The sequence below is a fragment of the Cetorhinus maximus genome, chromosome 29 (assembly GCF_964194155.1).
Source record: "Cetorhinus maximus chromosome 29, sCetMax3.hap1.1, whole genome shotgun sequence".
NCBI classification, from domain to species: domain Eukaryota; kingdom Metazoa; phylum Chordata; class Chondrichthyes; order Lamniformes; family Cetorhinidae; genus Cetorhinus; species Cetorhinus maximus.
In genome coordinates, this window is record NC_135907.1 from 18,174,454 (window position 1) to 18,187,684 (window position 13,231).

At 48.2% G+C, this 13,231-nt stretch overlaps 1 protein-coding gene across 3 annotated transcripts in view; it reads right to left on the reverse strand.

The window, feature by feature from the left end:
- Positions 1 to 1,122: 1,122 nt before the first annotated feature.
- lrrc4ba (leucine rich repeat containing 4Ba) overlaps positions 1,123 to 13,231 on the reverse strand; it is a 232,063-nt gene continuing 219,954 nt past the window's right edge. For all 3 annotated transcript variants that reach the window (XM_078531732.1, XM_078531734.1, XM_078531731.1), the window contains exon 2: positions 1,123 to 3,253. In XM_078531732.1, coding sequence (XP_078387858.1) covers positions 1,242 to 3,203 — 1,962 coding nt within the window. In that variant the 5' untranslated portion in view covers positions 3,204 to 3,253 and the 3' untranslated portion in view covers positions 1,123 to 1,241. The remainder of the gene's footprint in view (positions 3,254 to 13,231) is intronic.

Here is a 13,231-nt window from a genome sequence, read left to right on the forward strand (position 1 = left end):
AAATGGCTGCAGTCCAGAAGGAAGAGTCAGGAAAGTAGTTATTAGAATGGGATGTAAAGAGGCAGTGCTGGCTTGGACTGATGGGACACTGCAAATGGCTGTTGGTCTGGAAATGGTAGAGTCAGGAAAGGATGGGACACTGTAAATGGCTGTTGGTCTGGAAATGGTAGAGTCAGGAAAGGATGGGACACTGCAAATGGCCGCCCCGTCTGGAAATGGTAGAGTCAGGAAAGGATGGGACACTGCAAATGGCCGCCAGTCTGGAAATGGTAGAGTCTGGAAAGGATGGGACACTGCAAATGGCCGCCTGTCTGGAAATGGTAGAGTCTGGAAAGGATGGGACACTGCAAATGGCCGCCCCGTCTGGAAATGGTAGAGTCAGGAAAGGATGGGACACTGCAAATGGCCGCCAGTCTGGAAATGGTAGAGTCTGGAAAGGATGGGACACTGCAAATGGCCGCCCCGTCTGGAAATGGTAGAGTCAGGAAAGGATGGGACACTGCAAATGGCCGCCAGTCTGGAAATGGTAGAGTCTGGAAAGGATGGGACACTGCAAATGGCCGCCTGTCTGGAAATGGTAGAGTCAGGAAAGGATGGGACACTGCAAATGGCCGCCAGTCTGGAAATGGTAGAGTCAGGAAAGGATGGGACACTGCAAATGGCCGCCAGTCTGGAAATGGTAGAGTCAGGAAAGGATGGGACACTGCAAATGGCCGCCAGTCTGGAAATGGTAGAGTCAGGAAAGGATGGGACACTGCAAATGGCTGCTGATCTACCAATGCAAAGCTTAGCAAATGGACAAATGGATACAATGCAAATGATAGCCCAGTCTGGACTGCAGAATCAGGAAAAGGATTTGCAAAGACCCACTGAGAGAGAGAGAGAGAGAGGGAGAGAGAGAGAAGAGGGAGAGAGAGAGAGAGATAGAATGCAAATGATCGCCAGCCTAGCCTGGGACTGTAGGTCCATTTGTACTGGACTGATTGACAGCTACAATACGAAGCTGCACTGGACTGCTACACACCTTAATCTGCCAAAACAGTCCTGGACTGTAACTGGGGAGAGAGTGGGGATGGGGAGGGTGCTGGGGGTGGGGGGTGGTGGGGGTGGGGGGGGGGGTTGGCGAGGGTTGGAGGTGCAATAAAACGTTCAGTTCTGCTGTCAGTTACTCATTTCCCCTTTGTTTTGTTTTTTTTTGTCTGCATTTAAGCATCGAGTTCACGGACCAGCAGTGGGGGTTATTAAATCTGCGTCTCTTGCACATTCTCTTTGGAGCTGGATTTAAAGAGTAGCGGTTCGTGCACAGAGTTGTGAAGTGGGTTTTTGGTGCAGTTCAGGGCGCCGCCTCCTCCACCACCGGCGGTGGTGGTGTTGTTGTTGTAGTGAGCCTTGTAGGCCGTGTAGTGGTTGAGGTGCTCGTGATCGACGGCCGGGAGAGTCAGGCAGCTGTCGCCGGGCGTGGCCTCCGCCATGTCGTCCTCCACGTTGATGATCTCGATGGTGCGGGTCTGGCCATGGTGCTTGTGGAGCTGGTGCTGCTTGCGCAGCTTGTAGAAGATGATCAGCATGACGGCGGCCATGAAGGTGATGGCGACAAAGCAACCGATGATGATCTTGGTCGTCTTCATGACGTCATCCAGGCCCGCCATGATGTTATCGGTCACCTCCGTGGTGATGGGGACCGTGAAGGCCTTCTCGGTGGACTTGGTGCTGCGGGGGGTGAGGGAGGTGGTGGAGTACGGCGTCTCCCAGTGGCCGGAAGGGGTGGGCCCGGGCTCGCGCTCCGTCGACTTGGGCTCGTCCACCACCTCCACCGTCTCCACCGTCACCGTGGTGAAGTAACTGTAGCTGTTGCTGCTGTCCACGGCCGAGACGTTGAGGGTTGCCGAGGCTGTGGCGTTGCCGGCCGAGTTGCTGACCAGGCAGGTGTACAGGCCCGTGTCCTGCACCGTCACGTTGGTGAAATTGAGCGTGCCGTCGTGCAGCACCGAGATGCGCACCCGGTACGAGCCGTGGGTCATCAGCGTACCGTTGGGGGTCATCCAGTTGACCGAGGTCATGGAGGTGGCCGCTCGGCACTTGAGCTCGGCCGCCATGCCCTCGGTCACGTTGAGGTCGGTGGGGGGCTCGACGATGACCGGCGCGTAGCACGTAAAGTGGCTCTGGTCCAGCTCGCCGATGTAGCGGGCCTTCAGGTTGGGTGGCGAGTGGCAGCGGGCGCAGCAGGTGGTGTTGCTGGGCACTGTCTCCTTGAGCCACCAGCTGAGCCACAGCACGTCACAGTTGCAGTGCCAAGGGTTGTGGTTGAGGTGGACCCGCTCCAGCCGGTGCAAGGGCGTGAAGAGGTCGTGGGGCAACGACGTCAAGTTGTTGTGTGACAGGTTGAGCTCCTCCAGCGACTGGAGGTCGTCGAAGGCATTGCGCTCTATCAGTTGAATCTGAGCATGCATCAGCCACAACTTGCGCAGGTTGGTGAGGCCTTGGAAGGAACCAGGCTGGATGACCTCCAGCCGATTGCCCGACAGCTCCAGCTCCTCCAGCTTGATGAGGGGCGTGAGGTTGGGGATCTCCACCAAGTTACACATCCCCAGGTTGAGGTACCTCAGGTTGATCAGCCCCTCGAAGGCGGCGTCGGAGATGTACTCCAACTTCTTCAGCTCTCCCAGGTCCAGGCGCCGCAGCGAGGGCACGCGATTGAACGCGTAGGAAGGGATACTCTCGATGGGATTGTTCCTCAGCCAAAGCTCCCGGAGCTTTGACAGGTACTCGAAAGCCCCGCTGGGCACAGTGGTGAGCCGGTTGTCGAAGAGCTCCAGCGTGTTGAGGTTGGTGAGACCATTGAAGGCCCCGACTTCGACCTGCCGGATCAGGTTCTTGCTCAGCTGCAGGATCTCCAGGTGCCGCAGTTGCTTGAAGGTGTCCGCCTTGATGACCTGGATAATGTTCTCCTGCAGGTTAAGGTAGCGGGTGTTGGTGGAGATGCTGTCGGGAACCTCCCGCAGCTCGTAGCGTGTACAGATCACCTTGCTGAACTGGTTGCTGCAGGAGCAGCCCTTGGGGCAGACGTGAGATTGGACAAGTCCAGCCAGCAGTGACAAAGTCCAAAGGGTCAAAAATACGAGTCGGCTAACAGTCCTGCCAAAGTTGAATCTCATCCTCTGCGTTTGATGTGCCTTCATCATCATCATCATCATCGCTTCCATTCATAATTTATCAACAATTCTTGACCAAACCATCCAGATCTCTCTGTGGGCTGAAACAGACAGGGACATTAAAGAAGGTCATTTCAGTGATGCAGGAATATTAACATGACAGATCGGGAGATGTTCTCAGTGTGGTCCATGCACAATGGTCATCAGAACAGGAGGAGGCTCCACCATCCAATGATATCATGGCTGATCTGTGACCTCACTCCACATTTTCCCCATAACCCTTAATATCACTGGTTAACAAAAACCTATCAATCGGCGTTTTAAAATTAACAATTGATTGATTGCTGTTTTCAGAGGAGAGTTGCAATTCTATGACCTTTTATGTGCAGAATTCCACTCCTGAAAGGTCTAGCTCTAAGTTTTAGGCTATGTCCCCTTGACCTAGACTCCTCAGCCAGTGGAAATAGTTTCTCTCTATCTATCCTACCTGTTCCCCATGATATCTTGAAAACTTTGCATAAATCACCCCTTACCCATCTAAGTTCCAGGGAATCCGACCCTAGTTTGTTTAATCTCTCCAAGAGCCTAATCCTGGTGTCCAGGTGTTGTTCTGGTAAATCTGCACTGCATTCTCTCCAAGGCCAACAGATGGAGAGAGCCCTAGATTTCATGAAGCTTTGTGTGAAGAGGTACTTTCGGACATCACCCCTGAATGACCCAGCTCTAGTTTTAAGGTTATGTCCCCCCGCCATGTTCTAACTCCTCCACCAGAGGCAACAGCTTCTCTATCTACCCTATTAACTCCATCTTAAACACCTAACCAGGTGTTAAACTCCTGCCCTTTACCACCTGTCATTGGCATTAGAAGGATATGCAGGTTGATGCTCAACTTGCTTGGCCATGTTTTGAATGCACCTTCCTTGGCCATCAATTCCTGGAGTCAGACTCGAACCCAGAGCTCCTAGTTCAGAGGCAGGGCGGCTAATCACTGTGCCACAGGGTCTTTGGGTTACTGGCCCAGCAATGCAACCACCACATTACAGTATCTACCAGCAATCATACACTGGGGATGTTAGCAAAGCAGTAATGTTACTGGACTAATAACCCAGAGGCCTGGACTAATACTCCAGAAGTTAAAGTTCAAACCCCACCATCCCTTATTCTTCTATATGCAAAGGAATACAAGACTAGTCTGTCTTCTTAACTGTTTTAGTCCCTGTTATCATATTGAAGCCATAAGTAAAGTAGGGATTGCACCTTAATTTCGGTGTGGTCTGTTTGACTCTGCATTAACCAACTGAGCCATCTGAGCAGCTAATTTATCCCATTTCCGTGTAATTAAAGTGTTTAAAATCAATTTCAAAATCTAAAGGGATGAAATAATTTCCAATATAAACTAGTAAAACAGTGAATACACAGACAACATGGCGACCAATGTTGGAGGAAGCAGTTCAGAAACTTCTTCCACAGCATCACCTAGTGGCCCACGCCTGCACCTCTTCCCATCCAGCTTCACATCTCACAATCTTGTGACTTTAGTTACTCAGGATTCATGGGGTTTTAAGAATAACCATCGCAATTCCCTATGATCCCAATTGAAAAAAAAACATTCTTGGCATGTGACCATCACTGGTCTTGAGCAGGTGGTGATGAGCCACCTACAACTGAGTGGCTTGCTTGGTCATTTCAGAGACAACCAGATTGCCATGGGTCTGGATGTAGGCCAGACCAGGTCAGGATGGCAGATTTCCTGAAGGGCATTAGTGAACCAGATAGGTTTTCACTCAAGTCTGATAGTTTTATGGTCACCATGAATGAGACCATCTTTTAATTCCATATTAATTACTTAATTAATTGAATTTAAATCCTACCAGCTGCTGTGAGGGGTTTTGAACTCATGTCACTTGAGCATCATTCTGGGTCTCAGGATCACTAGTGCAGTAACCTGACCACTGTGCTAACATCCCAGTGTGTAATTATTAGTAGATACTGTACTGTTGCATTCAGATCAGTCACAATCTCAGCAAATGGCGGAGAAGGGCCATATGGCCCTCTCCTGCATTCTTTTCTTCCTACTCCTAGCAGCACAGGAAGCAGACAAGTGCATGCTTATGTCTGTTTCCATAGCTAGTTTTTCCTGGAAAAGATCCTGTCACCAGGAGCTATAAGCTTGAGGGGTGCTACTCTACGTCAAACATGGCTGACCAAGAAAGCCCCCCTCCACTCTTACCACCTGCCATAGGTGTATTGGATGGATTTACAGGTTGATAATCAACCTGTTTGGACACATTATGAATACACCCTCTGTGGCCATCAAGTACTAGAGTGGGACTTGAACCTGATATAGACAGAGACACAACGCACTGCGCCACAAGACCTCCTCGTATTGCATTACTGGACTAGTAACCCAAAGAGCCTGAATAATAATCCTTTTAGAGTGCATGTTCTAAATCCCAATGTGGCAGCTCAGAATTTGAATTCAGTTTAAAAAATTCCAGAATTCTGTCATCTGTAAAGGCGACAATGAGACTGTCAGATTTATTTAAAAACACCGGTTCACTAATGTCCTTTAGGGAAGGAAATTTGCCATCCTTAACTGGTCTGGCCTAAAAGTGACTGCGCTTCTATACCTGTCAACCTGGTTGACTCTTGACAACCCTCAGAAGTGATCGGGCAAACCATTCATTTGTATCAATGGGCAATAAATGTTGGCCTTGCCATTGAGGCACTGTTGCCAAAAATGAATGGCGCAAAAAAGGGCCAGTGGTTTAACAGCGTGTTTTTATTTGATTCTGAGGCAAGGTCCCATTTATTCGCCAAACATGATTGCAACTGAACGGCTTTCTCATTGAAAGCGCCAGAATTAGTCAAGTTCCATTTTTATTGCTTGGAATTCTGGAGTTTTTAACCAGTAAATTAGGGAATCAAACTCCACCCAATTTTACCTGTAAACTATAAGCTAATGGCTTGTCCATTAACTATCTGTGCTGTTCCAAATCTGGCCTCTTAAGCATCCCCCATTTCCATTTGATTCATCATAGGTGACTGTGCCTTCAAGGCCCTATAAGCTCTGGAATTCCCTCCCTAAACCTCTTGGCCTCTCTACCTCACTTTCCTCCTTTAAGACGCCTCTCCTTTCTTCCTTTAAAATCTACCTCTTCGACGGAGCTTTTGACCAACTACCCCAACATCTTCCTTTTGTGCCCCAGTGTCAAATTTTGTTTGACAATGTTCCTGTAAAGTGCCTTCGGAAATTTACTAAGTTAAAGGTGCCATCTAAATGCAAGTTAAAGTACTGGTTATGTTCCTTTTTGACATTAAAATAGAACTAAACACATTTTATTTAATTAAGATGCTTTTTTCCATCTATTAGCACTGTTCCTTCAGTCATCACTTAGTGTGTAGGTGGCACTAAACAAGTTTAAATTTTCTTACTCATTGTGTTTTAAATGTATTTATTGCATTGCTGTAGGGTTAATGTGTATTCTCATAATGTACAAAAGTATAAGGTGTCAGCTGTGACCCAGTGGGTAGTACTCTTGCTTCTGAGTAAGCAGGTTGTGGGTTCAGGTCCCACACCAGAGACTTGAGCACAAATCCAGGCTGGCACATGGAACTTGCCACATTTTAAATGAAGAAATTAAACTCTTTCAGCCTGCTCAGGTGGATGCAAAAGATCCCACGCATGACTTGAAGAGCAGGGATCTTCTCCCCAGTGTCCTGGCCAACACATTTTCTTCGGTTAACATTACTAAATATGTCAGCTGTCTCTCAGTGGTAGCTCTCTCTCTCTCTCTCTCTCTCCCTCAACCAATGTCACTCAAACAAATTACTTGGTCATTATTGCATTACTGAAGGGGTCTTGTGGTGCAGTGGGATAGTGTCCCTGCCTCTGAGCCAGAAGCTCAGGAGTTTAAGTCCCACTCCTGGACTTGATGGCCATGGAGTGTGTGCTCACAATGCAACTAAACAGGTTGAGTATCAACTTGTAAATCCTTCCAACACATGACAATGGCAGGCAGGAAGAGCAGGAGAGATTCCTGGTCAGCCATGGGATGGAAAGAAAATTGGAACTTCTGGCATCACTATGCATAAAGTGCAAGTTGCCATAGCAACCTGCACTCCTTGGGGGCTGCATGACTTGTGTGGATCAGATTGGCACCAACAGCACAGGGTTTGATCCCCATTCTGGCTGGGGTGGATTTGTGACCTGCCTTCTTGCCCTACCTGTGGTGGAGGTTGTGGCACTTTGGGTTGGAGCTGCTTTTGGGCAGAGAACTCAAGAAGGAGAATCTCATTTATGCTTGTGGGAGCTTCCTCTGTGCAATATGGCCGCCTAGGGAACAGTAACTAAACTTCAAAGGTTCAATCTGGGGATATCCTGAGCTTGTGAAAAGCTTTATAAAAATGCAGCTTTTTTTAAACTCCTCAACTCACCAAGCCTCCTTCGACAGCATCTTCCAAACCCACGACTGCTACCGTCTAGAAGGACAAGGGCAGCAGACACATGGGAACACCACCACCTGGAAGTTCCCCTTCAAGTCACTCACCATCCTGACTTGGAAATATATCGCCGTTCCTTCACTGTCGCTGAGTCAAAATCCTGGAACTCCCTTCCTAGCAGCACTGAGGGTGTACCTACACCACATGGACTGCAGCGATTCAAGAAGGCAGCTCACCACCACCTTCTCAAGGGAAACTAGGGATGGGCAATAAATGCTGGCCCAGCCAACGAAGCCCACACCCCATGAACGAATTGAAAAAAAACTCTTAAGTGTTGCCTGTCTGCTCCATCAACAGCGGGATGTGGAGTGGGTTATCTCGAGGATCCACTGACTGAACGGATCACAAGGCTGCTGTATCTAAATAGTCATTTGGTAGTCATGAACTTGAGTATTGCTGAAAAAAAGAGACATTTTTGTCAAAGCTTTTCGTCTTGCCCTCGTTAGGACAATTTGCAAGAAAATACCGAAGCCAGGGAAACAACATATTTATACCGTATGATAAGTGAGTGTTGATTGGTTGTCAAGTGGACTCTGATTGGTAGAGACATTGCCATGGAGAATGCAACAGTGGATGGTGACTGACAGTTAACTACCAAGCATTGTTTGAAATTTAGACCAGGCAGCTTGACTTTGATTGGTCAAGACATTGCCCCGGGATATGAACTAGAGAATGGCTGTCACTTATTTTGTTTAGCTGAAACAGGCACAATATGTGTACATGTTCTTTCTGTCTGCAAAGAACAGGGCCCTGTGTATTAATATATGTAAATACATGCAAATGCGCCACACTGCAAACCTGACTGACAATCTTAAATTGGTTGTCAGTGCAATTCTTAGCACACTGAGGATCAGTTAGCAAATGTTGTCCAATCGCGGAATCACATCTAATGTCGGACGCTGTGCTCTGAGTTTTGCAAGCACGGGCTGGTTGGGTACCTTGCCCGTTGTGAACAGCGGAAGCGACGTGCTGTTTGATATGATCCGGCCAGTCTTTGGGATGTGTGCCTAGCATCACACTGGCACTGAAATTCATTTACCACATTACCCATTTGTGTGATAGGGAGAATGTCTTTTTTGGAGTGCAATGTCTTGGACCAATCAGAGTCAAGCTACCTGGTTTAAATTTCAAACAATTTTTGGCAGTTAACTGGCGGTCACCATCCAATGGTGCATTCCCCATGGCAACACCTCTACCAATCAGCAGTCTCTGCTCATACAGTAGAAATGTGTCGTTGCCCTTGCATTGGTATTTTCTTGCGAATTATCCGGATGAAAAGCTTCGACAACACTTCTCTTTTTCAGCAATTGCTGTAACCGCTGAGGAAAGATAAAGCCTCTTTGCTTCTGTCTGCTTGCTTCATGGTCACTTTTACTGAACCAGCTTCATTCAAGTTCTCAAACTGCCATGCTGGAACTCAAACTGAAATGTGCTGGATTATTATCCCATCAGCGTGACCACTGCACCACCTTTAAGCCTGATCTAATTTATTTATTCTTTCATGCTTATCTCTAATTTCCCTGGAACCTAGTCGCTTGCTGGACCATTTCAGAGGGGCAGTTAAGAGCCAACCACATTGCTGTGGGTCTGGAGTCCAGACCAGGTAAGGGTGACAGATTTTCAGTTTCATGGTTGCCATTACTAAGCCTAGCTTTATGGTTCCAGATTTATTAATTACATTTAAAATTCACCAGTGGCCGTAGTGGGATTTGAACCCCCATCCCTGCAGCATTAGCCTGTGTCTCTGGATTACCAATCCAGTGACATTACCGCTATACCTCTGTCTCCTCCTAATGGAAATTTGCCTCTCCCACCGGCCCCACATTCCTCCGCTCGCCATTGATCGTATTATCAGTCATTTCCAATCTCAGGGCTGCCAACCCCTAGATGGAAGACATGAGCTGTATACCAAGGGATGCTCATAAGTGGCACATGTATAAAGATAGTCGAATGGGATGATCGAGCTGCCCGTGTGTAACTCTGGAAACAGTCGAGTGATGTTTGTGTATTGTTCCTCCCTCCTTCCTTATCCTCTTCTTCCCTGTCTTCCTTTATCTTGGTGTCTCTGCAATCCATGCGATGTGTAAGTGTTTCCATCAGCTGCAGAGTGAGAGCATTGGAGGGGCCTTAGGTGTGGGATTAGGAGAGAAGGGAGGTTACATGAGGTCCAGCCAGCTGAGTGGGCCGAAAAATTCTTCCTTCCCCAGCCTTGTTTGGCATTGGAGAGCTTTTCACTGCTCTATTGGTTAGTCTTTTAGTGCCCTGATTGGCTATTCATTCAGAATGCTCTGATTGAGTAAGCATGACACTGTGTGTGTGACAGTCTGAGAGTGTGTATGTAAGAGACTGTGTGTATGAGATACTGTGTGACTGGTGTGTGTAAGTGTGAGAGAGAGATTGTGTGTGGGTGTGTAAGGGACTGTGTGTGTGTGTGTTTGTGTGTGTAGATGTGTAAGAGACTGTGTGTATGTTTGTGTGTGTAAGAGACTGTGTATGTCTAAGTGTGTAAGAGATTGTGTGTGTGCGTGTGTTCATTTTTGTATGGAGGTGTGTAAGAGACTGAGTGTAGGTGTGTAAGAGACTGTGTGCGTTTTTGAGTGTGTGTGTCGGTGTGTAAGAGACTGTGTGTGTGTTAGTGTGTGTGTTTGTGTATCCAGGTGTGTAAGAGACTGCGTGTGTGTGTGTGTGTAGGTGTGTAAGAGACTGTGTGTGTGTGTGGGTGGGTGTGTGGGTGTGTGTGGGTGGGTGTTTGTGTACGCTGGTGTGTAAGAGACTGTGTGTGTGTGTGTGTGGGTGTTTGTGTACGCTGGTGTGTAAGAGACTATGGGAAGAATTTTCGGGTCAGTGAGTGGGGACGGGGCCCACTCTCCGACAGGTAAAATGATGCGCGATGATGTTGGGCGTGTGTCCCGACGTCACCACGCGTCATTTAGATTTTCAGTTCAGCGGGTGCACAGCTGAATCGGCTGTGCGCCTGCCGAACTGTCAAAGGCCCGTTAAGGCCCGTTAAATAGTCGTCGAAGCAACTAACAGAGCTGCCCGTCCAACCTTAAGGTTGGCGGGGGGGCAGGCGAAGAGCCCAGGCGGCCTTTGCATTTTTCATGGAACCTCATCCACGGGCAGGATGAGGCTTTATGAAAGTTTCGTTAATTAAATCAAATTTTAAATCAAAGTTCATGAACATGTCCCAGCTCATGTGACACTGTCACATGAGGGGACATGTCTTAAAATATTTCCTTTTCTTTATTTAAATTTTTAAAACATAAACTAATCTCCCTGAGGCACAGAGGTGCCTTGGGGAGATTTCTGCGTCCATCGAGTGCACGCGCGAAAGATCACAGGACCCGACTCAGGGAAACCACCCCCCCGCCCGCGCAGGGAGCGCTCAGCGCTTCCTTAATTGGCCTGCCCATGTAAAATAGCGGCGCGACCCCAAATGGGGGTGCTGATCGGGTTTGCCCCCACCCCCGCCCACCCCCACTCAATCCCCCCCCCCCGACGGGGGGAAATTTCTGCCCGATGAATGTGTAGGTGTGTAAGAGACTGTGCGTGTGTGTGTGTGTGTGTGTCTGTGTGTGTGTATGTACGTGTGTAAGAGACTGTGCGTGTGTGTGTGTCTGTGTGTGTGTGTATGTACGTGTGTAAGAGACTGTGCGTGTGTGTGTGTCTGTGTGTGTGTGTATGTACGTGTGTAAGAGACTGTGCGTGTGTGTGTGTGTGTGTGTGTGTGTATGTACGTGTGTAAGAGACTGTGCGTGTGTGTGTGTGTGTGTGTGTGTGTGTATGTACGTGTGTAAGAGACTGTGCGTGTGTGTGTGTGTCTGTGTGTGTGTGTATGTACGTGTGTAAGAGACTGTGTGTGTGTGTGTGTGTCTGTGTGTGTGTATGTACGTGTGTAAGAGACTGTGCGTGTGTGTGTGTGTGTGTGTGTATGTACGTGTGTAAGAGACTGTGCGTGTGTGTGTGTGTCTGTGTGTGTGTATGTACGTGTGTAAGAGACTGTGCGTGTGTGTGTGTGTGTGTCTGTGTGTGTGTTTGTAGGTGTGTAAGAGACTGTGCGTGTGTGTGTGTCTGTGTGTGTGTATGTACGTGTGTAAGAGACTGTGCGTGTGTGTGTGTCTGTGTGTGTGTATGTACGTGTGTAAGAGACTGTGTGTGTGTGTGTCTGTGTGTGTGTATGTACGTGTGTAAGAGACTGTGCGTGTGTGTGTCTGTGTGTGTGTATGTACGTGTGTAAGAGACTGTGCGTGTGTGTGTGTCTGTGTGTGTGTGTATGTACGTGTGTAAGAGACTGTGCGTGTGTGCGTGTGTGTGTCTGTGTGTGTGTATGTACGTGTGTAAGAGACTGTGCGTGTGTGTGTGTCTGTGTGTGTGTGTATGTACGTGTGTAAGAGACTGTGCGTGTGTGTGTCTGTGTGTGTGTATGTACGTGTGTAAGAGACTGTGTGTGTGTGTGTGTGTGTGTGTTTGTGTATGTACGTGTGTAAGAGACTGTGCGTGTGTGTGTGTGTCTGTGTGTGTGTATGTACGTGTGTAAGAGACTGTGCGTGTGTGTGTGTGTCTGTGTGTGTGTATGTAGGTGTGTAAGAGACTGTGCGTGTGTGTGTGTGTGTGTCTGTGTGTGTGTTTGTAGGTGTGTAAGAGACTGTGCGTGTGTGTGTGTGTCTGTGTGTGTGTATGTACGTGTGTAAGAGACTGTGCGTGTGTGTGTGTGTGTGTCTGTGTGTGTGTATGTACGTGTGTAAGAGACTGTGCGTGTGTGTGTGTGTGTGTGTTTGTGTATGTACGTGTGTAAGAGACTGTGCGTGTGTGTGTGTGTCTGTGTGTGTGTATGTACGTGTGTAAGAGACTGTGTGTGTGTGTGTGTGTGTGTCTGTGTGTGTTTGTAGGTGTGTAAGAGACTGTGTGTGTGTGTGTGTGTGTGTGTCTGTGTGTGTGTTTGTAGGTGTGTAAGAGACTGTGTGTGTGTTTTTTTTTTAATTCATTCATGGGATGTGGACTTCGCTGGCTGGGCCAGCATTTATTGCCCATCCCTGATTGCCCTTGAGAAGGTGGTGGTGAGCTGCCTTCTTGAACCGCTGCAGCCCATGTGGTGTAGGTACACCCACAGCACCATTAGTGTGTGAGCTACCAAGTATGTATGGGAAGAATAGGTATGGGATGGGGCCCACTCACCGACATGTAAAGTGACGCGGGACAATGTCGTGTGGAACTCCTGATGTCACCCCGCCTCATTTCCATTTTCAGGTTGGCGGGGGCGTAGCTGTGTCAGCTGTGCGCCTGTCGACCTGTCAACGGCCTATTGAGGCCATTGAGAAACTAATTAAAATCATTAATGGATCTGCCCGTCCAACCTTAAGGTTGGCGGGCAGGCCGGGAGCCCTGGCGGACTTCAGAGAAAGCATCAAACCTCATCCACGGGCGGGATGAGGTTTCATGAGGGTATTTAAATTTTTCATAAAGGTTTCAAAAGTTATGGACATGTCCCAACTCATGTGACAGTGTCACATGAGGGGACACGTCAGAGAAATTTTTCTATTACATTCTATTTTTTATATTACAATTTTTAATTTGGA